The following is a 27,723-nucleotide window of genomic DNA, read 5'->3' on the forward strand; positions in this document are numbered from 1 at the left end:
GAGAAGCCAAATAAAGTGGGCAGAGAGTGGTAGCAGGACTGGGAAACTCCCTGCAGGCTGTAGACTCCTACTTGGTTGCTCCTGGACACCTGTGGAGTACCTTATGCTCTGGTGTTTGCTCAGTTGGAAGGTGGGGGTAAAGAGCGGCAGAAGGGTGTATCTGGTAATTTGGGTAATTTATTCGGGTACAGGGAAGTAGTTGGTCAAACTAAAACATGCTACTCATCCATCCATCCATCCATCCATCCATCCATCCATCCATCCATCCATCCATCCATCCAACAAGCTGGACCAGAGATGCAGCAGTGCCTTCCGGAGGATGTGGAGAAGGTTCCATACCATCTGAGAGAGGTTCTTGGTGAGGGACGGAGCCCAAGGCATTCCCAATAGGGAAGATGGCAAGTGCCTGACTTGCCTTAGAGGCCATGGCAAGGAAGATGGTGAGAAGGAGGTGAAAAGACAGTGGCACCTCCAATCGCATGCCCACAAGCCACCCTGGGTATCTGACAAATACCTGGTGTTTCTGCCACTTCTGATGTCAGGGCCTCAGCCTCCCTCTAGGAAGGTAGGGCTTTTTCTGTGGGGAGGAGGGAAGTCAGTAGCCCAAGTCATAGAGAGCCTGGGGACCACGCTAGCCAGCTTTCTCCACAGAGTAATAATGTTAACCCCAGAGCACCTCTTGCAGAAGTGGGTGGGGAGCTAGCCAGAGAGAGGCGACTTTAAAGTAACCAAGGCAGGCCTCAGAAGTGTGTATCATCTGTTCACACGTGCCTACTAACAGCTGCCTGCCCCTGGGGTAGAGTCTAGTTGTGAGAGATGGCCCCTTTCTAAGGAAAGGACAGAACTGAGAGGGCCTACATCTGGGTGTGGACCGCTCCACCCTCTAGTGGCCAGGGATCATGATGGCATCAGTCAAGGACTCATAGAGCAGTGGCCGAGTGGGTGCTGGGTAGATGGCACCTGTCCCCTGCTGCTGCTGCCCACAAACTTGTCAAAGGCGTCAGCTGAGAGTTGTTCATCCAGATCTGTGCTCAGGGAAGATCCTATAGTAGTTAGGCCTCAAGGAGTAGGTAGGATCAAGGAGGAATTGGGTACATCAGAGTTGGGGTCTTCTGGGGGCAGCCTTGGTGGATGGTGATAACTTTCTACAGGCCAGTCTCTATGTGACCTGCCTGACAGACAAATGACAAGGGTCTAGTTTCCTGGGCCCAAGCTAACCAGGCTTCGCCATCTGAGTTCTGGAAGGGTTAGGGCCATGAGCCTGCCTTCTTTGTCTGTGCAGGGGTGAGGGGCCATCCTCACAGTCACTCTGTGTCCCTACACAGGGCTCAGGGCTTAGACTTCTCTATGTAACCCGCAAAGCATTGGCTCTGGTGTGCTCAAAATCTGGTGGGAATGTAGGCTGCAGATCTGCACAAAGCTGTGGGGTCAGAAGCTGCCCTTTGGGTGAGAGCTGGGTTCTGGGTAGTAGCTCCCTTGGGGTACCAGGATTTTTTAAACAGACTAAAGTAGGGACTGACATGTTGTCAGGCCTGGGCTGGCATCTAGGCTGCCACTACCTAGCTATGTGACTTTGCTCCAAGTACATGATCTCTCTGAGGCTGGGTGACTTTATCTATCATCCCAGGAGCCACCAACACCTTGGGTGGACACTGCAGAGCAGGACTGGGCACAGCCTGTGCTGGCATGGGTCACACTGTCTGATGTCTGAGTCTCTGGGACAGAGGATATGCTGGTACCAGCAGCCACAGCCCTACCTGCCTTCTCCTTGATGACAGCCCAGTCCTCAAAGCTGTCAATGTGTTCCTTTAGCCGGGAGCACAGCTGCACGTTGCCAACGTAGTCCAGGAGGACATCAATGATGGGTCCCGCCCAGCGGCTCACTTCCGGGGCCGACAGGAACTCACAGAACTGAAAAAGGAGCACATCACTCTCTTAGGTGATGTCAGGGAGGACAGGGCAGGTTCCTTCTACCAATCCCTCCTGTAGCATGGCCTCTCTTAGCACTGGTATCAGTCACCTGACATGCAAAATGGATGAGTTGGGCTGGTCCCCTCACTTCTCTGAGTGTCAAACTCCTTGCCTATAAATTGGGCATATGACACCCACTCCAAGGAGTTCTTTTTTTTTTTTTTTAAAGAAGATAAACTACTTTGTATATTTTAAATGCTTTGTTTTGTTTTGTTTGAACAGATGATGAACTACTGTATCATTCAGTGCTCTGTGACAAATCAAATCCTTGGACCTCTCTTAATACTTTATTTTACTTTTTAACAGTTATTTTATGTTTAATTATCTGTAAACATATGTGTGTGAATATATGCATGGGAACATGAGTGCCCCCACAGGCTGGAACAGGGGATTCCCTTGGAGCTGGAGTTACAGGTGGTTGTGAGCCACGAATGGTGGGTGCTGAGAACCCAAATCCAGTTCTCTGCAAGAGCATTACATGCTCTTAACTGCTGAGCCATCTCTCTGGGCCCTCTTAAAATTATTGTTTTGAGATAGGCTCTCACTAAGTGGTTAAAGATGACGTTTAAGTTACTCTGTAGCTGAAGCTAGCCTCAAACTGGCATTACTTTTGTCTCAGAGTTACAGACAGGCCTATGTCACCTGCCTGATTGTTCTGAACCCTAGAGCCTCCCCGATTTTACACCAGCCAGCTGGGCATCAGTGTGAGCCTTGGAGTTGCTGATGAAGGTGCTAGCCACGGGTTCATTCCCCACCTTTCATAACCACTAGCCCAGCCTGCTTCCAAAGTCCGGTTATCACCCTGCCCTGCCTTCTCTGACACCCGTCTGCCCTCTCCCTCCATGCACCTGCACCACGCTGGGTGCCTTGTCGTCCACGGGCGCGTCATGGAAGCGGCCGGGTCGCGGGGCAGGAGGGTGCGGCCCGTTGCCGTACAGGCAGGAGAAGCAGGGCTCGCCATCGCAGCCGAGGTCCATGAGGAACTTGAGCAACGACAGACACTTCATGGCAAACATGATGGTGGCGGGGAAGGCGGTGGGGTGCGTAGCGATGTAGGCGTCGATGTTGGCGCCGTGGTCCAACAGCAGCTGCATGGTGCGCAGGCAGCCGTGGCGGATAGCCACGAGCAGGGGGCTGATGACGTCACGGTTGGGGTCGGCGCCCGCCAGCAGCAGCAGCTCGGTGGCGTACACGTTGTTGTTGACCACGGCGAAGTAGAGTGCAGAGCTCCGGCGGTCCTCATAGAGGCGCGAGCGCTCGGGTGCCAGAGGCGCGTTCACGTCGAAGCGCGCGGCCAGCAGCGCCTCCAGCACCGCGTCGTGGTTGCGCTCGGCCGCCAGGTGCAACGGGCTGATGCCGCTGCGGCGCACGCGCGTGCGGCTGGTCACCGGCAGCAACATCTGCACAATCCTGTGGGCGGCCAGGCACGCACGGGTCAGGAGACGGCATGTTCATGGCCCGGCCAGCAGAGGGCACCGAGGGGCCAGCCATGCTCAGCTGACCTCTTTCCCCTAGTCACATAGCCAGAAAAGGGTGGAGCTGGCTGGTGAGTTCCGAAAAACCTCAGCCAGATAGGTTGGGGTTTCAAGCATCTCACGTGGACTCACTCCAGCTTAAATAAAGGATGCTTGTGGATGGAGAGATGATGGCTCAGAGGTTAAGAGCTCTGGATGATCTTCCAGAGGACCCAGTGCGATTCCCAGCACCCACAGGACCGCTCACTACCATTTGGAACTCCAATCCTAGAGGACCTGAAGCCCTCCCTCTTCTGGTGACCACGGGCGGCACCAATCACACACGTGGTGCATGGACATACATGCAGACAAAACATTGATCCACTAATAATAAAGACAGTGGCTCTCAGTAATCTGGAGAAAGTGGCAGGAAGTCCCTCACACCCATTGAAAGCCCACACTACTCTGCAGGAAGTAACACACAGAGTTGGATGCTGAAATCTGGTGCCAGAACCTGCCCTGTATGGGAAGGAACCCCTGAGAATCCAGTTTCACCGTTATGAGAGCCTATAGAACACGTCATGTCTTGTTGCCCCCACTCTGCAGATGAGAACAACCGAGGCTTTGAATGGTTAAGGAACTTACTGGGAGGGACACTCTGGGGTTGAACTGTCTTTCCTCCCTCTGTTGCTCCACCGGCATCTGGTGAAACATCTAGACATGGTGGAGGGGAGGCTTGGGGCTGGAAAGGGAGAATTGTCTCAACCGCTCTTGCCCCAGACCCATTGGTCTACTGTGCCCATGTGATTCGTTCTCTCCTCTCCTACAAGATGCAGGTTTTCCCCTGAATGTGTAACATCAGCTCCTCCAGCCCCTTTGCCCACTTTTGACAGGGAGAGCTTGGCCAGCCACTGCCAAGGCTGGAGCTCCCACTGCCCTGGCTCCTGACTGCTGGATCGGGCATTGATCTCAACGCTCCACCTATTAATCTTCATAGTTCTCCTAGGGGCCCTTTGAGATTGTATCCCTAAGAGTCTTCAACTTACAAAGGAAAAAGCCCAGAGAAGGTGCAGAATTCCCAAGAACACACAGCTAGGAAGTGAGAACGCCAAGATTTGAATTCAGATCGTCTGATCCTTTAGGCAACACTCTTAACAACTCTCCTACTTCTGGTGTAGCAATCAGAGTGACAGCTGATAGGTCATGGGGTTTTGTAATTTTCACAGTGTGTTAACTTGCCTGGCCCATTTTACCCTCACTGAAGCTCTGTGGGGTATCCAAAGCAAGCTGTGTCTATATTTTTAACAGACATGGCCCAGAAAGCCAGTGACAAACTGGAGGTCATAGAATAGCTCTAGGGTTCGACCCCAGGACCCCTCATTTCAGCTCTTGACCTCAGGACCCCCTTATCTTGGCTCTCGTCCCCTGGATCCCTGCCACCTTCTAGAACAAGCACTCACACTGTTGATTTCAATCCCTGATTCATCCAAGCCCTGCTGGCAGGTGACCTCACAGCCTCCCTGTGGGGCTCTAAGGAGGTGGCCATGTTGGAGAAGGGGGAGGGCAAAGCAGGTGCCATCAAACCAGTTCCCATGTCTCTTGCCTCCTGGCACTGTCCTTGCCTCTGGCTTCCTGGAACTGGGATGCCAGTGACCTCCTGCTGGGCTCTCCAAGGGCAGTGTTATTATCATCAGTGATGCTGAGTTTGGCTAAGATCTGCCTCTGAAACCTCAAAAGGAAATTCACACACTCAGGGGAGCTAATTGCCTCCTAATTTCTATTTGTGCAGGCTTTGGGGGCTTGACCTCCTCTTCAGAGGTGCTGGTCAAAGGCAGGGCTGGGGCCCCTGGACCACCGCCATGACCAACAAATGCAGGGTAACAGCCGTGACGCGCCCAAGCACGGGAAAGAACAGGGACAGGGGCGGGCTGGGCGGCTGGCCCATGGGCTGGGATCTCCGCAGGCCCCAGCTGGTCTCCAATGATTCCCTGCCCAGACCAGGAAAAGGGGCAGAAATGTGGGAACTTGACAATATCTGCCCTGAATCCCAGAAACATCAAGTCAGCAACTCAGTGAGTCATCATACCACTAGTTACTTCTCTAGGACTGAGGAATCCAGGGTTGGTGTGCTGTGCTGGCCGGCCAGCTCTGAAAGAGAAAAGGACAGTGCTGCCATTTTATAGAAGGTGGAAATGGAGGCCCGGGACTGGAGCAGGAAAGCAGGTGGTCCGAAGAGAGGCAGGCAGCAAGTCAGGGCAGAGTGGAGGCACTGGATACCCAGGGCCAGGACTTTCTGTGGTGTCCCACCTCTCTTTAATTATTATTATTATTATTTTTATCTCTTGTGGCCCAGTCTAGCCTCAAATAGCCATGAATGACCTTCCAGTTCTGATCCTCCTGCCTCTACCTCCCAAGTGCTGACATGACAAGATTAAGCCACCCTGCCTAGTTTGGTCCCCCACTTCTAACCAATAGAGAGTGCCCAGGTGGACAACCCATTATGCAGATGACTCTTCTACCAGGTCATTTTGAGGGACAGGGGCAGGAAGTAAACAGGTGACTCCAAGAAATAGGTTGGATTTGCTGACTTCTCCCAGAAAGCCAAACAGAACTAGCCCAGGGCTGTTTCTGGGAAACCCAGGGCAGCAGCTGGGAAGGTGTCACAGGCCAGCCTCTCTGACTTGGGACTTCAGGTCAGGCCCCCTCAGTATTGAAACCCCACTCTCCTTGCCCTAGAGCTGGGGTCCCAGTGAGGATGCTAACTACTCAAGCGTAGATGTAGACGTAGATGTAGATGTAGATAGTCTCACCATGAGTGCAGACCTGAATGTTGACATCTTGCCCTAACCCAGCCCAGGCGCAGTGAGAAGGCATTCAAGTTAGCTGTCATTGGGGGAGGGGTGCTGGGGGACAGCATAGGCATTGAGGAAGCAGGGCTCAGAACCAGCTGGACCTGGTGATGGTCAGCTTCATGCTGGGCCTTCTCAGGCATGCCACTAACTTCTCTAAACCACACCTACATCAGATTACACTGAATTACAATCGCAACAATGACACCTACAGCCAACCTTCACTGAGGCCCCAAACTCTTCAGCCTCCTCAAAGCCTAGCAATCACTGTGTGCTAGGCTTCCTTTAGAGTGCTCTTCACAGTCACCCCTTTAATTCAAAAATGACCCCACAAGCTGAGCATTTACATCTCATTTATTCTTCATATACCCCAGCAGGGTGGGATTTGCACCCATGTTGCAAAGCACAACCTCGTCATCTTGTTCACCAAGCCTGCTTTGGAGGCTAAGATAACACCTCACATCTTAGTCTGATCAGCACACAGTAGGTGGTTAGAACTTTAGAACGCAGTTGGAAGCCAATGTTCTGAGCACAGTGACAGCAGCCCTGCCCTGCCGCACCAAGCCAGAGGAGACCTTAAACAAAACGTCATGGTGGCCTGATCCTTGTCAGCATTGACCCTATCACATTTGAACTAGCCACCACCACTGCCAACACACTGAACCACACTATCAGCCCTGACATATCACATATCACACATGTGTAAAGAGAAGACTATTTAATAATGGTGGGTCAGACAAGAACTCCAAGTACAAGCCTGTGTTTTCTTTTGGCCACAAGAGAGGTGCTAAGCTTCTGGAACTCAGTCAGGCACCATGTAGAAACCCTGGCACACCGCCCCAGGCCAGTCCAGTGCTATAAACTGATCTAAGGTGGGGCCTGGATCAGGGATGCATAGCCAAGGTCAGGAACCCCTGCTTTCAGGGCCCTGGGCTGCATTCTTGTCCAGCTCACCAGGTCTTTGGAAGTCCCCCCCCACCCGTTCTGCTGGTCTTTCATTCACAAGGTCCCTGTACCACTGGAAATGGAAGACAGAAAATGTGCCCCTCGGTGACTATGGGATGGGGATGCTAGGATTCTCTTTCAACTGTGCCCCAGCACCCCTCACCCCATGTGCTGAAGAACAGGCACATCTGGCAAATGGCCTCAGGCTCCAGGCGCTGCTCTCCAGGCCCTGGTTAGGCAGTGTTTTGGCAGGTGGCTGAATGCCTATGGAATGTCACATCAAATCCCTGCTCAGCCTGTGGGAGGCCAGCATGGGGAGGGCCTCTAATGCCACATGCCCAGGGTGTGAGCAAAGAGCCATGGCCCAGCCAGGTGGCAGAGGCTGCTGGGAATCCAACTTTAACCCTTCACTGGGCAGTAACCCTTGGGAAACTGATTGTGCATGCAGATGGCTTACAGGGAAACCCGGGGCTCTGAGCCACATTGTAGGCTCCTGGGGCTTTTGCTTCCTTTTCTGTGGATGCCCCTCTTCCCCTACACACCCCTGCCTTACTGACAATGCCAAATAATCTGTTCCCTTTCTTCTGCCAGCTGAGAAGTTAGAGCATTTCCAAATTTGGCCTCCCAGACACACGGTATGGGTTTTCTAATAACCGTAATCATTTTCCCACTATACCACTGTGGTGAATGTTTTATATGAAAACAATTTTAAGAAAATAGATGTATTTTAAAAACTGTCTTTAAAAAGTAATGAAAATTATCTAAAATGGAAAGAAACTTACCAGGGTCCACAGTTGGGAACCACCCAACCAATAGAAAGGTTCTGACCTCTGGGGCTTAAGTCCTAGGCCTGGGGGACTGGCCCACTGAGGCACAAAGCTCTTAGCTACCTGGGTGTTAGTTTCTTGTACTGTAAAAGGGACCATCATGGCAGACCTGAATCCAGCTCAGCAATGAGGCCACACTTTAGAAATGACCAAAGTGTCTGTCCTCAGGGACAGCCAGCATCCTACCTGCTAAGCATCCTTTCCCACTCACGTGCAGGTGGGAAATTCTTAGCAATCATCTCTCAGATGAATCAGGTATTGAAGGTTCCAGAGACAAGCTTACTCCATGGTGTATAAACTCTTACCATGGTCAATTTTATGCTACCAAAGAGGTGCATGAACATGTTGCTAGGTGATACCAGCAATGGGTTTGCATGGGCTAACATAGGCTGGCTCTAACACATTCTGCTCCAGTGCTTAACAGTGCCTTTCTACTGGGGCCACCATGGAGCTTAGGTCTGGATGCCCTTTCATCATGTCTGTCTGTCTGTCTCTGTCTCTATCTCTGTGTCTCTGTCTCTGTGTCTCTGTCTCTGTCTCTCTCTCTCTCTCTCTCTCTCTCTCTCTCTCTGTGTGTGTGTGTGTGTGTGTGTGTGTGTGTGTGTGTGAAAGAGAGAGAGAGAGAGAGAGAGAGAGAGAGAGAGAGAGAGAGAATGAGTATGCACATTTTTCCTCATGTAGACTGCTTCTAGAGCAGTTGAGCTTCTCCCACCTGAACATGAAGTGTAGGGAAGTGCCCAGTGACTGGTCCCTGGGATGCTGTAGGCATCCTCGGCTGCTTACTAGGATATGCTGCAGGTTATCTCTGCATCCTCCCTCCCATCCTCCCACTCCAACCAAAAACAAAACAAACAAACAAACAAAAAACAGTCTTGAGTTCAGACTCCTCCCTGCTCCCTAAGTAGGATTAGCTGGGTCATTTGGAGCAGGTGAATTCCTGCAACTACAAGCTATGTGACCTTTGACCAGTCACTCAACCTCTATTTATCTTAGCCTTCTCATCTGAAAAAAGAGGTCATCATGGCCTCCACCTCAGCAAGCCCTTGAGAGGATTAAATGGGTTGGCCATGTGAAGCAGTGGCAGGACCACACACTCAAGTGTGTGCTCTTGTTAGTATGGTGGTTGTCACATGTGGTCATTGCATCCTTCCATTGACAGCCTCTGACCTTCCTGTCCTCGGGGACAGACTCAAGCTGGTGCCCTGCCCCACCATGCCTTCATTGGGCATCCCTAGAGAGCTGTGCTGGGCATGGTGATACCCATGCCCAGACTGACCTGTAGTTGCCCTTCTTGGAAGCAACATGCAGCGGAAGCAGGCCATCTTTGTTGGCTTTGTTGGCATCAGCGCCCTGTGAGAGAAGAAACTCCACTACATCTTCATGTTCATTCTTGCAAGCCTCATAAAGGGCTGATGCACTGTCACTGGCCTGTGTGTTGATGTCTGCTCCTGGAGAAGGAGAAGCATAGTTATGAGTGACCAGTGTTGCTGCCATAATTCAGGGCCACTGTGTGGCGAGCACCTCTGAGCTAACCGCTATATTCTGTGCCATGCCTACACTCTCTAAATCCACAAGGAACCCTAGGAGATCACATCTTACCTTAGGGTAAGCTTTTCATCATAGACCAGGACACAGGACCTGAGAGGACCCAGAATAATCCATTCATAGATGTGAAGCCAAATCTGAACCCCATAGTCAAAGCATAAAAACCAGGCTTTCAGCCTTCACTGTGTGGGGCCCCAGGTTGTGGCCTCAGCTCCAGCTAAGCACAAAGCTCCCAAAGGAAAACTCCACTGGCGTTGCTAGCTGAATTTGGATTTGATGGATAGTTGGCCAGTGGATTGGTCTGAGGCATCATCTCATGTAGCCTAGGCTGGCCTTGAACTCCATATGAAGCCAAGGACAATCTTGAACTAGGGTAATCTTGAACTCTTGATCCTCCTGCCTCTAACTCTAGAATGCTGGGATTACAGGCATGTGCCTCCACACTAGTGTATGCAGTGCTGGGGATTGACCATGGGCTTTGTGCATGCTAGGCAAGCACTCTACCAATGGAGCCACATCTCCAGCCCTGGATTTGTTTTGTTCCTCATCAGAAACAAGAGAAAAATGGCTTCCTTTCTCCTCTTCAGCATCACTGAGGAACTGGAAAGATGGCTCAGTGGTAAAGATCATGTACTTCTCTTAGAAGGGACACTGGGTTCAGTTCCTATCACCCAAACAGTAGCCGCAACTACCTGTAACTCCAGCTCCAGTGGAAGCAGTACCCTCTTCTACTCTCTGTAGGTACTTACACTCATACACACACACACACACACACACACTTTAAAAGACAGTAAAAATAAATTTTAAAAAGCAAGGAATCACTGAGCCATTCTGGTAGGAAGAAGACTAGAGCCTGGTGGCAGCCCACCTTCATCTCAGTCTTGTACATCTTCTGCATCTCATGGGGTGAGAAAGAGAACCAGCGTGCACATGGATTTCTCTGCAAAGGGAAGTAGGCTTCATGCTGCAGAAGCAGATGAGCTGATGTGGTTCATGAAGGCTGAGATCAAAGGCTTGTATCAACCACAGCTCCTCTCACAGAGCCATCTGCTTGCCTCAGCTTTTCTGATAACTTCAATTCAACAGCAGTGGGATTCAGACTGGCCTTGAGAGAAGGGCACAAGCCTTGATGGCCCATTGGGACCATTCAAGTTTTATTTCATGACTCCCAAGCTCTGGGGCCTTAGGTAGCTTTTAGAAGCCTCAGTTTACCAGTTCGTTGACCAGGAATCATGGTCCCACCCTTTCATGATTACTACAAGATGTAAATAAGATAACACAACCACAGTGCTCAGACAATGCCAGCTGTCTGAACAGAGACTGGCCCTGCCCTTCCCTCAGAGGGAAGAGTCCAGGGGGACCTTCAACAAGCCTCTGGGCCTTGGGGTCAGGCTCCCTGGCAGGCCTAGGCTTTCCAGCAAAGCAGCCTGCTCAAACAGGAAAATATTTGTGTAGGAATCAGCTTTAGCACCCCACGAAGGGAGCATTCCCTGCCTCAGTGTCGGCAGGGGACAAGACAGCTGCCTGGAGAGAGGAGTCCCCTCACCCACTGTGCTCTTGCCCTCAGCAGGGCCCGCTGGCCCGGGCTCCAGGACTCCACCTTGGCCTCTGTGTTCTCAGAGTGTTCATTGCAGATTTATCCCTGGCTAAGAGCCTCTCCTGACACACACTATGGATGTGACCTCTTGTCTCAACGAAGGCCCTGGGTCGTTCTTCTAGGCTGAGATGCTGTGGTGCAGTGCAGACTATGTGCAGACTCAAGTCGGAATCCAGGCTCTCATAGTGAGCACTCACATAGCCTCTCTGAACCCCAATCTCCTCATGTATGTAGTGGAGCTAGGACGATGCTCAGCTCACACTCTACCCTTTGAAGGTCCATGCTTAGCAGGGGGTCTGACACACAGAAGGCCCTCACCAATTTCTTGCAGCACAGCTCCCAGGTCTGCATAGCCTCAAGCTCTCCAGTGTTCAAAAAGGGACCTTCCTTCCATTGAAAGGGAAACGAAATCATAAGGGAGCTTGGGGGAGTGGTCAAAATGCAAAGCTTTTTTAGCCATGGTCTTGAAGGCTTTGCTACTGGAACATCATAGTGCACACAGTATTGTTTTAGTTTCTCCAGTGAAGTTTTTCATGGGAAATTAGGACAGAGACCTGGGTTCAGATCCCACATCCATCACTAACTTACTGTGTGATCTTGAACAAATCACTTTCCCATCCTGGTCCTTGGTTTTAATCACCTGCAAAACAAGGATGTGATCTCCCTCTGAGGACTTCTGGCTGAGCAATGTGACATGACAGAAAGAATAGTGGTTGGGGCATCAAGAGTCCAGGAATCTAGATAATTCTACAGCTAATTCTGTAGATAAGTCACTTCCTCTTTCCAGGCTTCAGATTCCTCTTTTTGTGAAAGGAGGATGTTGTTCTGGACCAGAGGTGGTACAATGCTTGTGTATGACTGCAAGCACACCAGCAGCAGCTCACAGCAGCTCTACTGAACCTAAACACAGCCTCAGAATCCTCAACACAGCCCCGCAAGGCCCTGGATCAGAGGATGCCTACAAGATGATCCCAATACAGCTTTCCTTCCCAGCAGACCTCTGAAGTCCTTGCCAGGTCCCTGTGACCACTCACCATGCTTAGCCAGGAACCTCAGGGCCTCCAGCTGACCACTCTGGGCTGCCACAAACAGGGGGGTGATGCTGTAGACATTCTTGGCCTCCACCTTGGCCCCGCCGCTCACCAGGATCTCCATGACTTCCAGGTCATTGCGGGAGACAGACTCGTGTAGTGCGGTCCAGCCCCGATTACAGCGGTGGTTGGTGTCTGCATTGTAGCGTACCAATATCCTCACTGCCTCTGCATTCTTGCGTTCACAGGCTGGACCAGGTAGAAGACAGACAGTCAGTGTGGCCCTGAAAGATCTGTCAGGTGCTACCCTTGAGGAATACAGTGTTAATACCTACCTCCATAAATGAGGAGGGTGAAACAGAGAGGGTAAGTGACTTTCGCAGGGTCCCACAGAGTGTAAATGTCAGAACTGAGATTCAAGTCCAGAGAGTCATGTCTGGAGACTCTGTCCTCTAGAGTGTTCTAGAGTGTCCATAATTAAGTGTCCTTTTCAATGTTACATCAGACACTAGGACTGAAAGAATCTTGACAACACAAATTCTCATTTAACTCAGGTTAACTTTATCTTCTGAGTATAACCCATCTTTCTCATCCTCCTCAAATCTCTCCTTCAGCTTCCTCTGTCAAAAGACTCTGAATGTGCCCTTGGTTCTAGCCCATCGTTCTCACCTGGGAGTAACAGAGGGCATTGGAGTCACCAAGGTGTATGAGCCAATTAACAGTTCTAGAAGTCTCCCTGGGGAGGGGACAGCACACAGGGGGAGCAGTTACCTTTGGTGTTCCACCTCATAAGCCCTGGTGCTCTCACTGTGAACTGCATAGCATAGCCTTCCTGGAGGAGTCTTGGGAGAGGGACCACAGGAGGCCACATACAGGACATGGGAGCCTGGGGCTTTGGTACATGATAGGACCAATTCCAAGCTATTGGCTGGTACTTCACATGCTTCCTACAGCTCTCTTTGGGACAGCTGAGGTCCCAGATAACAGCTAAGGGCCCCAGAGAAGACACTTCCATGTCTGGTTAGGTCCCTGCTCTCTGGTCCTCAGTGCCTACAGCATATTATGTGTTCTGAATGCCAAACCACGGGACATTTATTTGCCTTTGGTCCTTATATATAAAGTGGAGGCACCACCAACACTTACTGGGTGTGGAGATAGATAAAGGGCTTAAGGAAAGTGCCTCACCCAGCACCCAAGCACTCAATAGGTGCCAGCTATTATGATGGATTATCTATCCACAGACACTGGGCCTGGCTAGGGCAGCCAGTACATAGCTTTGAGCTAGTCCTGAGCCAGTCAGGAGGCTTTTTTGCTTACATAAACATAGCCGAGTTGTGCACTCCCTCTCTGACCTTCTGGCTTTTGCCCATGCTGTTCCAGAAACTTGGCCAGTTGGTAAATCCCTTCCTGTTGGGGTTCAGCTCAGGTATCCCTCCAAGAGGCACCCCCTCCATACATTCTCACCCCATCTCTTGCCAAGCTCTATATGCTTGTGGTCTAAGTATGTGCTCAAGCTTGATGTTGCCCACAAACATAAATCACATCTTTTCATCCTGAGGCTGGAGAAGGACACATAGGAACTATCAAGTGATCCCATGTGCAAATGCAAGATCAAATTACATGCCCCCATGCATCTTGGAGGGGTAGCGCCCTCTGCAAAGTGGACCCATCTGAACCATGCATTCCTGGGAGCAATTTGCAAGCTGCCCACCTGACTTCTGGGCTTCCTGGTCCATGAGAAGCCTAGCCTAGAGACTTACCCTTGTAAAGCGGCGTCTCCCTGGATTTGTTAGAGATGTCAGGCTCTGCCCCTGCCTGGAGCAGTGACTGGAGGCAGTCCAGGTGCTCCCTGCATGTGGCCAGATAGAGTGCTGTCTCCTCCTGCAGTGTGCGCTGGTCAATGGCCCCTGGGTAGGCTGGGGAAGAGCAGGAAATCTGTGAAGAAGGAAGGTAGCCATACTACCCACATGCATTCTGGCTTCCTCAGTTCTGAGCAAGGGTGTGGAACTGCTTCTTCTGAAACCTATCAAGCCCAGATGGCCTTCATTTTGCCCCTTGTAGTCCTGCTTGGGTTCCTAGCTGTAGAAATGCAACTAGATGCCACCTTCTCTGGGAAGCCTTCCAAGATTGAGCCTCTAACTCTGAAGTGTCTGTTTTTCCTTTACCCTCTTAGTCACTGTTAGAATGCCCATGTCTCATGTAACTCTCTCCTTGTGCATCTGGCGGGAGTTAGGACCATTCAACAACTAAAGGCAATACCTGCCTGTTGGTATTATTCATTCTAATCTGTCCTAACAGGAAGATGGGATTTGGAGATGAGGTGGAACTGGCCCAGGGTCCCACAGTTGGTGGGGACAGACTTGGCAGTACACAGGCACAGTTGTGGTTCCTTTCACACCAAATCATCCCCTGGAACATTCTGGAACAAGCTGGCAGTGGCTGTCTCAAAACTCAGATTTTCCCTCTTCCTTTTCTAGGAATTAGGTGTTCCTGTCTGAAAGTCATGGAGAGACCGCAGCAGGGGCAGAGGCAGGGGCAGGGGCCGATCCACCCTCTCGCAACACAGTGATTTTAAACTATGTAGGGGGAGGGGGCATTACATAGCCTGCCCTCCCCCACCACGGGAGAGCCCGGTGCCCCTGCTGGCCCTTCAGTGATGGCCACTCACCTTGCTGCAGGACCTTCAGACAGCCCAGCTGGCCGTAGTAAGCAGCCTCGTGTAGCGGCAGCCAGCCCTCCGAGTTGGGCTCGGCGAGATTCTTCCCATCCTGGATCATGGCCTTCAAGGCTTCTGCATTCCCTTCCTTGATGGCCTTCAGCACTGGATCCATAGCCCTGTGGGAGCAAGTGGTAACCTATGTCCTGAAGGCAAAAAGGACCTGCTGGAGGGCAGGGACCAGTGCCTGCTCTGGGGTCCTTCCTCCTTGGGTATTCAGTTTGTTCTGAGCTCAGTGGATGGGAGAGAATTAGGGTGGGTCCTCTGCAGCCCTGCGGCTTTCCGTGGCTGAAGCTAATGTCACACCCAGACTATTTCTATCAAGGAGACTTGGGCACAGAGTGCTAACAACGGCTAATAACTGTGGAGGCATCTGTTGTCACTAGGGACCTTTCCCAAAGATGGCCCTCTGGTTTGTACCAAGCACAGCAACACACAGGGCTGAATGATCGCAAGAGCTCCCAGAGGCATGGACCTGCCAAGGCCCCTCCCGTCATCATCACCCCAGCCTTCCCATCTCCCCATAGAATCCATTATCCCTACTCCCAGCCACTGCAAAATGACAATACTTGAAGGATTAATGAGCAAAAGCCTTCACAGTTTAAAACTTGTAAATGTCAAAAGATTTCAAGGTTAGAGCAAGGAGCATCTTTGTTTGGCTCACTGAAGGCAATGTATTCATTCTCCATTCACTGGAATCTCTTCCCTTACTGAATCAGTAGGTGCCATGGCTGTTTAGGATCCTGGAATCGGGGCAATGATGGATTCAGGGGGAGTCTCTAGGACCAGCACCCAAACCCACCCAGCTGCTTCCTCCAGCATGAGACACTTCCTCCCGTCACTCAGCCACTGGGTTATTAATAGCAGATATGGGTGAAGCCAGAGACTCAAGGACAAGGGACTGACCAGCTAGATCCTGGAGGTCCATCAACACCATCACAGCCACCTGCTTGAGTTCTACTCAGGAGCAACCAGATCAACCCCCATCAATCTCAGGGAGGGCCCCATGGGGTATGTGGCCACTGCTGAAGTGGAAGGGAGTGGGCTGGCTGGTCCAGTGGCCTTGGTAGGGGAGGTTCCTACCATGTAATTCTTGCTATCTGACTCACTAGCCAGAGTGGGTCTCTCCAGCTAGGGTTCACAGACTCTGGGGCCTTCAGGGTCATACACTCACAGCTTCCCCATGAGCTCAGACAAAGTCCCCACCCCAAAGAGGGAGAGGTTGCCAGGCATGTTAAATCACCAAGGACTAGTAGCAAGCTGGACAGGGCCTTGGAAGGCCACTTGGTCCTCCCCAACCCTGTCTTGCAGAAAAGGGAGATTGGGGGCAGGCCCTCATTGGGCAGATACGCAGGGGTGGGCAGCTGTATGAGATTAGAACTGGGACTTCCTTTTGTGTCAACTCCAAAACCCCAAGGATAATGTGGTGCCTGCAGGGTTTGGAGAGCCTAGGAATGAGAACCGGCCAGCTGCCTCCTCCTCTCTGCTGCACAGAAATGGAATACCAGCAAGGTGACCTTTTTTTTTTGCTTTTAGCTGCTTCTAGGGCCGCTCTGGAGTTCAGCACAAGGGGGAAAGTACCATCTCCCAAGTGTCCCATTAGCTCAGTGCCCCAGGCAGAACCCTTCCTTTGGCTCTGATTCATTCTGGGCTTTGGTACTTGGCACTTAAATAAAGTGTTGTGGGTGGGGATTTAGACGTGCACAGATGAACCCCTGGAGGTGGCGTGGGGAGGCAGAAGACAGGGGTAAATAGAAGTGGAAGCCAACCCCTAGCCCCTCCCCCCAGTCCTTTGAGCATGCTAGGGCCCCACATTCAGAGTCCCATGGAGCTCCTCCAGCAGCAGGTCACAACCTCTGGGGATCTCTTAGGGGTCAGTCCCGAGCATAGCCTGAATTCTACTCCTAGCAGACATCAGTCCTGTGTCCAGCTCAGTGGGAGCACTGGAATGGGGGCATGGCTAGAAGGGGGCCTAGGGCTACAAATCTGTCCCTCTCCCTGCTGCCCCCATTGGAGGTGTGAGCTTGATGGGGCCAGGTGGGGAGGAGGGGATCACTTACGCCATCTGGGAGGTCTTGAACAGGCTGCTGCTATACTTCTGCATGACCCCTTGGAACAGGCCCAGGGGTGCGCGGGACGGTGTGCTCTCAGGAGGCGAAGTAGACCTGGAGGGGACAGAGCTGGAGTGAAAGAGAGAAAGGTACTCCGCATAGGAGAAGCGGGTCATGCTGGAGGCAGGAAGGAGGATGGAGAGTGAGCCGGGACAGAGTCTGAGTGACAGAGAGAGACAGGGCTCTGAACCAAAGCAGATGGCCAGGTCCTCTCTGTGTGCTGGACACAGCTGCTGTGTCTCTGGATTATTTTTGGCCCTTGGAGGAAGCCCTTAGAGATTTAAATGACCATATAAGACAACAATGAGGTTAACCTCACCCCCGCCCCCACCGCCCCCCATCCCCAGCCAACCACAAGGGCGCAGATATGAAGCAAGGTGACATTCTTTACTGGGGAGGATGTGAGAAGTGGTCGGTGGCAGGAGTCAGGCTGAAAGGCCATGGGGGTCTCAGTGGGGCTGAACAAGAGATTCCTGGGCAAGCAAGGGAACAAGAGAGCCAGTCCGAGAAGCCAAGGCATGTGGGCCTTCCACCTCACCTTGCTGGCTTCCCATAAGAAGTCTGTGCACCCCATTGTCCTCTTGGGACCCAGCAGTCTAGAAGGCATACAAAAGGGTGTGTACAGAAGGTCAGACAGGGATTTAAACCCATGTGCTACTTGCTGTGTGACCTGGAGACAGGCTCATTTTCTCTGATTCACTTTTCCCACCTGTACAGTGGGAAGAGCGCAGTCCCTGTCTCACTGTGAAGTGCGTAGCTGTTTCGTTCTAGAGCACAAGGTCCCTCAAAGGCTTATGTGTTAAAGGCTTGTCCCCAATGCAGTCATGTTCCATGCTGTGTCTTGGGGAAGTGATAGGATCAAGAGGGCTCTGTTCTCATCCTTGGATTTTGATCCACTGACTGGTTCAGAATTGGATGGTGTGACAGTTTTAATTATCAGCTTGACACAGCCTGGAATCGCCCAGGAAGAGAATCTAAATGAGACTGCCTAAATCGGGTTGGCCTCTGGGCATGTCTGTGGGTGTTGTCTTAATTAAGTCAAGTTGATATGTGAAGACCCAGTCCATGGTGGGTGGCACTATTACCTAGGCAAGAGCTCCTGAACTGTATAAGAGCAGTGAAATCAAGATGAGCACAAGCAAGCACACGCAGGCATTCATTTTTCTCTGCTCTTAACCACGACTGTGATGTGACCATGTGTCTCCGGCTCCTGCAGCTGTGAATTCCCCACAATGATGGACTAGAACCCGGGGTTGTAAGCTGGAGTGAACCCTTTTTCTCCTAAGTTGATTTGTTAGAATATTTTTACCATAGCAACAGAAACTAAATGAGGACTGATATCATCATAGGGAGGTGGTGGAAATATAGGACCTAAGATCCAGTTGACAGGAATGGTCCTTTGCCCTTGTTTTAGTTATTGCTGTGGGGAAACACCATGGCTGAAAAACAAGTTGGGGAGGGAAGGGTTTATTTGGCTTACACTTCCAGATCATAGTCCATCATTAGAGGAAGTCAGGACGGGGACTTTAACAGGGCAGGAACCTGGAGGCAGGAGTTGACACAGAGGCCATGGAGAACTGCTTACTGGCTTGCTCCTCATGGCTTGCTCAGCCTGCTTTCTTATAGAACCGTGACCACCAGCCCAAGGATGGCACCATCCACAATGGGCTGGGCCCTCCCCCATCCATCACTAATTGAGAAAATACCTTACAGCTGGATCTCCTGGAGGCATTTCCTCAACGGAGGCTCTGTCCTCTCTGATGACTCTAGCTTGTGTCAAGTTGACACAGAAAACCAGTCAGTACAGCCCTTTGCTCTGTCTTTCATTGCTTCCTGGCTACTATGAGGTAAGCAGCCTCCTAAGCCTTATGTTTCCATCTCCATAATATTCTGCTGTACCTCGGGCCTATAATAATGGGCTGCTGGCCACGACTGAAGCCTCTGGAAGTCTGAATAAAGCCATTTCTCTCAGGCTTTAGTCCCTAGGGAAGAAGGAAATCAGCTAACACAGGCACAGAGGGGCTCGACTCAGGTCAGTGTTTCATTCTCCACCAGCCCTTCCCGGAGCTGATGGAGATGTGACAGCCACTCTGCTCTGGTCTTGTCTGGGGGTTCAGGGACAACAGACTAGGCCCCTTTTCATCTCCTAGTGGGTCAACCTTGGTATCAAGCACCCCCCAATTTGCTGTCTGGACACTGAGGCAGGGGACTGTCTGCAGAATTTGGGACATCATTCTGTGGCTGGTACCCCATGGGGGCACAGATACTGTAATGAAGACCTTGGGAAGGATCCTGACCTTATTGGTAAGGGCAGGGCAGGGCCTCCAACTCTGTAGATCCCTCAGCAAAGCCAGGCTGTGGTGCAGAGTAGAGGGCCGGGAGAAAGAAGGGAAGAGGAGGCTAGGATCAAATCAGGCCAGAGGCCTGGCCACGGTCGTCTTCCTTGTCTCCACTCTCTCCATTCCCAACTCATTAATCCTTCTCCACACATCTCCAAGCTATGTAAGACACTCATTGCTTTCATTTAGAAATTTCCATTCTGCCGGGTGGTGGCGGTGGCGGTGGCGGTGGTGGTGGTGGCGGTGGCGGTGGCGGTGGTGGTGGCGGCGGCGGCGGCGGCCGCGGCGCACGCCTTTAATCCCAGCACTCGGGAGGCAGAGGCAGGTGGATCTCTGTGAGTTCGAGGCCAGTCGAGATCCAGGACAGGCACCAAAACTACACAAAGAAACCCTGTCCCAAAAATAAACAAAAACAAAAACAAACAGAACAAACAAACAATCAAAATTTCCACTCTGTATTTATTAGATGGGCATTAATATTGCTGCCTTTTACAGATGAGCAAGCTCAGAGTGGGGACTGCCCAGAGTCCCACACAGCAGTGAGCAGAGCCAAGGGTCAGACAGCTCCTAAGACCCTTCCATCCTGCAGAGCCTGGCTTCTTCTTGCCTCCTAACCCTCCCTTCGGCTCCATGACCTCCGCACTGGTTTTTGTGCCTTTGAATGTGTACAGGCTTCTGCTGAACTCTGTGCCTCTGTTTCTTTACTTGAGAAGTGGGGCCGGGACCAAACTAGGGGTTCATCATTGCCTGTGTGGTTGAAACAGCTCCGTTTGACACAGATCCAAGAGCCACCAGCCCGGATAAGGATGTGCACAGCCTGTCTCACCTGACCTGTCTGTACAGGCCCCATGTTCCCCTCTCCTCCTGGCTCTGGGACGGCAGCTTTGGCCAGGCTATCTCTGTAGTCAGCAAGTCTGAGCTCTCCAGTGAAACCCTGGGGTTCCTGGTTCACGTAGCCTCTTGTCCCTAGATATGTCCAAATGTTTTAGCCAGATGATGCACACTAGCAAAAACTGCCACATTCCCCTAAAATAAGGACCAGTCAATGTGAAGTGATAACAGTAAGAAGGGAAGCCAAGGTGAGGAACCAAGGCTAATGCATGCAATCACATGGTCAGGGTCACAGGTCTCCGCCACGCAGGACAAATTTCACAGAGCCTTTCCAAGCATCCTCCTGCTGCCTCCCATGGCAGCAAGGATGTGTCATTCCCATTCTGTCAGGTGAAGAAACAGACATGACAGGTTCCACAATGTGCCAGCCCTGGCTCTGTCCCAAACCCAGTGTCGGGGACTGGGCTTGTATCACTAAGTCATGTATCATTATGGATCCTTAAATGCTCAGAGGCCACATGTGCGTGACAAGGCCACACACCCACAGAGCTGCAGGAAGGGGTTGAGAGCAAGGCAGGAGAACTTGTTCTAGGAGCACTGAAATTAGGGTGCATGACCTTGGTCTGGGGGTTAGCTGTGCGGCTGCTCACAGTACCCAAGCTCCGAGTGTCTCAGGCTGGATGGGAAGCCAGCTTGACACGGAAGCTGGTTTGTGCTTTCAAAGCAAAATAGAAAGCCCCACTTCCCCTCTGCTGGCTGCGTGAGGGGAATTCCCAGTAGAGCCAACCACTGGGCTGAGTCATCTGGGTTGAGAGGAACATGCTTCCGTGGGATGTGGCTACAGGTTATGAACTAGAAGAGGTTCAGGTAGGGCCTGTCTGCACCGCAACCCCCACCCCCATCCTGTCAAAACACAGTAAGCACCACCACTGTGCCTGCCCTGCTGGGTTCCAATTCACCTTCAGCCTTTGCCTTCTTCAGGCTGCAAGCTCAGGGAGGGCATGAGCAGGTGCCAGGATGGACCCAGCACAGGCTGTGCACAGTAGATGTGGTAGCTTGATTGAAATCATCTGCAGCTGTACACCCCCATCCCAAGCAGGTCTGGCTAGGTACCTCATCTCAAGCAAGTCCAGGTTTGTGTTTCCCTCCTTGGTCTCTTCTGAGAAGAGCAACCTTCAGTAAAATGCAGGCATTTGAAGGCTTGGGGGACCAGCTCTAGTTGCACACTGCTGGTCCATCCATACTAAGCTCAGGCTCTCTACTTCAGGGATATATGGACCCCATTTCCCCATTGGATGGGGAGCTGATTATGCCTCTTGGGAGCTCTTGGGGACCAGGCTTGGCAAATGACCTTCATGAGTGTTCAGCTTTGTCCCTTCACCTGGTTGTGGGGAGATGGTTCTAAAACGAGACCTTATGTTTTATTTGGCATCCTCCATAGTCATCTTTTCTAGGACCCCATACTCCATTTTGAAGGTAATGACAAATTACATTCCCAAAGTATACTCTTGGCTTTGAAGTGTTTATTTGCCTAAAAATATTCATTAGATACCTACAGTAACAAAGGCACTGAGACACAGAAGTGAACAGTGTCTCCTCGTCCCCAAGAAATCATCATATGGCTGGGAACACTCTCAAGAGACTTTCCCAGCTCAACACGGAAGCTAGTCTGTGAAGTTGAGGTAGTCATAAGGTTGGGGCCCCAGGGACTCACCTAGGGGACAGGGGGAAGTGAGTGCAAGCTGCAGGGTGTGGGGATGGCCCTAGCCTGCTATGTGCATTTGTCTTTTGAAGACTGGGGGGGGGGGGGCGGGGTTGGAGTGTGCAGTAGAGTGCTTGCCTAGCAAGGGCCTGGGTTCCATCACCCACACCAAAAGGATGGGGAAAAATAAGAGATGAGAAAACGTATACCACAAGATGAGCAAGCTTTAACGATTGCCATTTTGAGAAGGGACAGTAACAAGTGGTCATGGTGGGACTCACTGAGATGGGGATATCTAAGCTGACATGATCGCACATCCAGCAAATGACACAGAAAACACTTGAACCTCCAACCTCTTCCATGGCCTCTTTTGTTCTTCTGTCCACCCATTCCCTTGTTTATAAGTGGCCGTTTGGCATATGGCCATGACCAGGGCTTTAGAGAGCAGATGAGGGATTTGAGAACCCCTGGAATTTCACAGGCTGCTGACAGAAGCAGGCAAATGAGGCTTCCACAGGTAAAATCCAGGGCCACGCACGCAGGAAACACCAGGACAGAAAGTACATTCAGCCTGCTTGACCCGGAAGTGGTTAGGGTGGGACTCACTAAGAGAGAGCTAACCTAAGATTCGAAGGATGAAAGAGTCCCTGGAGCCTGTGTGAGATCCTGGGTCTATTCAATGATATTGTAATACCTAGAGAGAGATGAGCCTGTGTGATGTTCTGGATCTATTTGATGATATTGTAATATCCAGAGAGAGATGAGCAGGACTTGTAGGTCCTGTACCCCCTCTAACTTCTAATTCTGTTCATGAGTCTGCAGGGACCCTAGACCTCTGTGGGTGTGAGGGCAAGAGAGCAGAAGTGTTGCTCTGCAGAATCAGCAGAGCCTACAGACTGCCTGGTCCTGCTGGGCACCTATTTTGTCAGTTGTTAAAAAGGGCACAGAGACACAGCACAGCTCTAAGTCTCTCTCTCTCTCTCTCTCTCTCTCTCTCTCTCTCTCTCTCTCTCTGTCTGTGTGTGTGTGTGTGTGTGTGTGTGTGTGTGTGTGTGTGTGTATGGTGGGCAGGTTGCTGGCAGGAGCCTGCCCCATGGGGCTGGTCAAGATGTTGTCATGGGACAGATCCAGATGAAGGCTGCCTGACGTTAGACAAACAGTTTCACTTCAGATGGGACCCACCAGGCTGGACAGATGTAAATGTCCCTGTGTGTTTCTCCCTCCTTGTTTCACGTTCTAGAGCTCAAGGTCCTGAGTTCTAAGGACTGCCCCCCCACCAACCAGGAGGAGCTTCTCTGCTGGAGAGGACACTGCAGGCACCCAGAGATGTGTGGTTCCTGTAGCAGTCCCCTCTCTGTCTCTATCTGGTCCTCTCCTGAGAAAGAGGAACCTGTGTTTGACTTCAGCTCAACCAGCCGAAGGAGGAAGTGGATGAGCCAGGTCCCTGCACAGGGTTCCTGAGGCCCCAGTGGGATGTGGTCAGGGCTAACTTAGGAGCTTGAAGGCCTTGTTCTCCCCCCTACTGCCCAAGGATCCTGCTTGACCTCCTTGTGGAAGGGACTCCTCAGAATAGCGTGCCCTGGCTTTGGCACAGCCAGTTAGATACAGGTGAACTAACATTTGCAAAGAGCAATGAGACTTGGTGTAAACACAGATAGTTGTTACCCAGGGACAGGGCTGGCACGCCTCATTGTCTTACGAGTCATGTCTGCTTGTGACTCTCATTAGCAAGATCTGAACATTAAAGTTGCTAGAAAAGGGAGGAGAACTTCTGAGGGAGTGGGGACTTTTCCAAGGTCAAGCTCTCCTAGGGGTCACTGGTTGTTGGAGACACTGAGATCTGAGACTCATGGCTCACAGTCACGTAGACACTACCTGCTACAGGAATTACTGTCCCTGTGCACCCTACCTCCAACACACACCAGCTTGGCTGGGGTTGGTGGGGCAGCAAAAGCATGTCCACGATTTATACATTTCTTTCCTAAGAGCACTTGAGGAGTTAATGCCCAGTAACTTTCTGGCTGCCCCTGCAGAGAAAGTGTCCCCTAGATCAGTAACTGGCCAGTCTGGTAGCCGCTGGCCATACATAGCTAAGGAGCACTTGGAATGTGAAGGCTGTGAATGGGAAATACATATGATTTTAAAAGCTTGACAAGAGACAACTAAGCATTACTTATTTTATGCACATGTATGCGAGGGCACATGTGCTGAGGTACCCATGTGGAGGTCAGAGGACAACTTCTTGGTTCTTTCCTTTCACCACGCATAGGTACCGGGGATCGAGCTCAGGTCATCAAGCTTGGAAGCAAGTACCTATACCCACTGAGCCATCTTACCAGCCCTTCATGTATAATTTTTATATTGTTGACTAGTAGAAATGATGATTCATAGTGGGATCAGGATCTGTCCCTGGCATTTGAACTGGCTTTGGGAAACCTATTCCCCATGCTAGGTTGCCTCACCCAGCTTTGAGGCAGGGGAGGAGCTTGGTCTTGCCTCAGCTTGGTATGCCATGTTTTGTTCAAGCCCATGGGAGGCCTGCCCCTTTCTGAATGGAGACAGAGAAGTAGATGTGGAGGGGGAGGTAGATGGGAGGCAGAGGCGGGGCAGGGAATGGGAGAAGAGGAGGAAGGGAAAACTAGTCAGTATATAAAATAAATGAAAAAATTTAATTAATAAAATACATATAAATTGTGGATCATGGTTGTGAATGCCTAGATTCTCAGCAGTGGGGAGGCCAAGACAGGTAGACTGAGAGTATGAGGCTAGCCTGGGCTACACAAGTGAGTTCCAGATCAGCTTGAGCTTATGCAACTTGACAGTGTCACAAAAATAAATTTTTATAAAATGATATAAATTTTCACTTGTTTCTCCTACTATTTATGTGGTACTGTGGACTGTGTCTGTGGCTTTTCATATGACCTTAGGTCATAATGTTAGAAAGCCCAACAGCTGGGAAGATAAGCTGGCAGGGAGAGGCAGGGAGAATGGGGCAGGATGAGGGAACCAGGGAGGTAGATGCTTTTTGTTTTGCAGGGGTGTTTTCCGTTGACACTGGCCAGGAGGAGCTGGAGGCTTCAGCCCCACTCTGAACAACAGTGCCCTGCAATCAGGCATAAGTCAGTAGGGCAAAGCCAGGTCTGGGCTTTGGAACTAGCCAATTCCAAGTTCCTGGCCTTATAAACCTGGGCCAGTTAATCAGCCTTAGGCTTCAGTTTCTCCAACATAGAGACAATTTTCAGAGTCCTTAGAGATTTTTTAAAATGGAAGTCTATAGAATCAACTCCAAGAAAGCATCAGATCAAAAATATTCCAACTTCAGATAAAAAATATTTGAAAAACTTGTCTGTTTTGAACTTTGCAGACTGTTTGCTTGTGATATAATGTGACAGTTAGTTAGACAGCATTTTTATTTGTTATTGAAAGTGACCTAATGATGACTTAAAATATACCATTGGGGTGTGCATACGTTATATGAAAATACAATTATTTTGTGTGAGAGACTTGGGGCACGAGCATCCTGGATCCCACCCCACTGAGACACCAAAGAGTGACTTTAAATGACAAATGCAGTCCATTAAGGGTTCAGAGATCAGGATATTTTGTTTCAGTATGAACATCCTGGGGCATCTGAAGCTTGAGGGATGCCCAGAGGCCCATTTTCCCTTCATCAGCCTTGCCTCACTTACCCAGTCCACGGGTGGAAATGGCCTGGCTGGTGGTTGGTCTGAGAGGACACAGTAGTCTCAGCAGGGGTTGGACCCCGAGTCTTGTCTGCCAGGCTCTGCTCGATGGCCATCTGGACCAGCTCCTCCTCACTCAGGCTGCTATACAAGCTGTACTCCTCATGCCCGATGGCACGCTGTCTGCCCTGAGTGCTGATGTCAGTCGCCATCTTGGCCAATTCTCTTCCACCTTCCAGAAGAGAGACTCAGCAGTAGCAAGCACACAGCAGGGGACAAATCCCTGTGAGAAAACCAAAACCACCCCGGTCACTGAGTGTTCTACGAAGACAGCCATGTTCACCCACGGGGAAGCCTGTGCAATCGCACATCTTTGAATATGTATGTGTGGGCCTGCATGTTAGTATGTACACTTGGGTGTGGGTGCTCATGGAGGCCAGAAGCAGCTCTCAGCTTTCCTGCAGCTAGAGTTGCAGGTGGCTGTGCACCACTTGACATGGGTGTCAGGAACCAAACTGGATCCTCTGCATGAGTAGCAAGTGTGTTTAACTCTGAAACATCTCTCCAGCTCACACTTTAAAAAAAAAAATTCATTCCTTTGGTCGTGGAATCTGTCTAGACATCAGTCCATCTACACAGCCTATTCACTCATCTATTCACCAGTCCATCTTCAAACTCATCCTCTCATGCATCTGTCTACTCACCTACGGCTATGCTTTTCTCCCATTCATCCTCCTCTCTGTCCACGTGTCCTAAATCCAACTATCCTACCCATCCATCCATCTTCGTATCCATTGACCAGCACATGCGCCCAACCACTACCCCCTCAAATCTTTCCTCCACCATTATTCACCAGCCTAAATGACCTTCCAACTATCCATCTGTCCATCTGTCCAACCTTCCACCCACCTCTCCATCATCCATCCTTCTATCCATTCACTCCCTCAGCCACGTATCCCCCCACCTCCTCCTACCCATTCCCTTTTAAACCATTCTATGCAGATGTCTACCCACTCACCATTTCCATTCCGGGAAACCTATCTATACAGGTATGACTGCATACATTAACTAAGAGATTATTTCTTGCGCAACTGCTCTGGGTCAGGCAGGCACCCTTCTGGGGACACAAAGATCTCAACATCCTTAATCCTGCCTCGTGAGCCCACACAGTGTCATGTGCATTCTTCCCAACCAGTCACAGCTGTGTCCCACACTGGCACATCAAGACTGCTCTTCGCTGTGGGAGGCCTGAGAATGCTGTGGATGAGCCAGACATGGGCTCATGCTTGGTGTGGCTTGATCTAGTTAAAACCAGCCATCACAACATTCTCATTACAGGGATTCTCTTCTAAAAAAAACTACAAGAATAGAGCAGGCTGAGCAATCAGATCAAATCAGCCCAACCTGTGATATTTACTGGCTTGTAGCAGCGTGACCACAGGTCAATGGTTCTCAGCCCTGGCTGAACATTCAAGTCATATGAGGTCTTTAAAAAAACATGCCCCCCCCAAGTGCCAATGTTCTATTCTGGAAAATATATGTGCCCCCTCCCCCAGAGACAGGTGTCCTTCTCCTTCCCCTTGGATATTGGACCCAAGCCTTTGTGACTTGCTCTGCCAAGTGGATGCTGGTGGGCACAACACACTGGGCATATGAGAGATCCCTTCTGTGGTGCCCAGTGGAAAGAGGAATTTCCCATGAGACCTGCCTCCTTGCACCCTGAGCCCCAGAACACATCAGGCTCCTGAGGGTAAGCATGCTCCACCCAGCAGGGATCCCTGTCCAGTTGATGAAAGCCCCCCTCAGCCCATGGGAAGTCAACACCACTCCTATTGCTGCACTATATCCTCCAGTGAGTAGGAACTGCCATGTGGCAGTGCCCAGCCCCAGCCTGCAGCTCAGAGTCTTTGCCACCTGCAGGTATAGACCTTGGGTACCAGTGCTCCATCTAAGGACTGCTTTGCTATGTGGCATTCTTGTGGCTCCAGATAACTGGTACCCAGGAGACCAGTCCAACCCTTCTCAGAGAGGACATCCAAATGGCCCACAGCCAAAACACCAAGAGGCATTCACTTCACATTCACTTAATGTTGAGGGGTTCAGATTCAAATCTAAAGCAACC

The 27,723-nt window shown here is 51.0% G+C and overlaps 1 protein-coding gene across 1 annotated transcript in view; it reads right to left on the reverse strand.

Annotated features, from left to right (window-relative positions):
• The window catches only part of Asb2 (ankyrin repeat and SOCS box containing 2), a 37,923-nt gene that overhangs the window by 1,412 nt on the left and 8,788 nt on the right, over positions 1 to 27,723 (reverse strand). Inside the window, exons 2-9 of the mRNA XM_036206121.1 lie at positions 25,608 to 25,884; positions 16,996 to 17,100; positions 14,888 to 15,054; positions 13,980 to 14,135; positions 12,223 to 12,468; positions 9,323 to 9,494; positions 2,820 to 3,381; positions 1,758 to 1,911 (exon numbers count right to left, since the gene is read on the reverse strand). Of these exons, the coding sequence (XP_036062014.1) occupies positions 1,758 to 1,911; positions 2,820 to 3,381; positions 9,323 to 9,494; positions 12,223 to 12,468; positions 13,980 to 14,135; positions 14,888 to 15,054; positions 16,996 to 17,100; positions 25,608 to 25,813 (1,768 nt within the window). The 5' untranslated portion in view covers positions 25,814 to 25,884. The remainder of the gene's footprint in view (positions 1 to 1,757; positions 1,912 to 2,819; positions 3,382 to 9,322; positions 9,495 to 12,222; positions 12,469 to 13,979; positions 14,136 to 14,887; positions 15,055 to 16,995; positions 17,101 to 25,607; positions 25,885 to 27,723) is intronic.

This window comes from Onychomys torridus, chromosome 14 (assembly GCF_903995425.1).
Source record: "Onychomys torridus chromosome 14, mOncTor1.1, whole genome shotgun sequence".
NCBI classification, from domain to species: domain Eukaryota; kingdom Metazoa; phylum Chordata; class Mammalia; order Rodentia; family Cricetidae; genus Onychomys; species Onychomys torridus.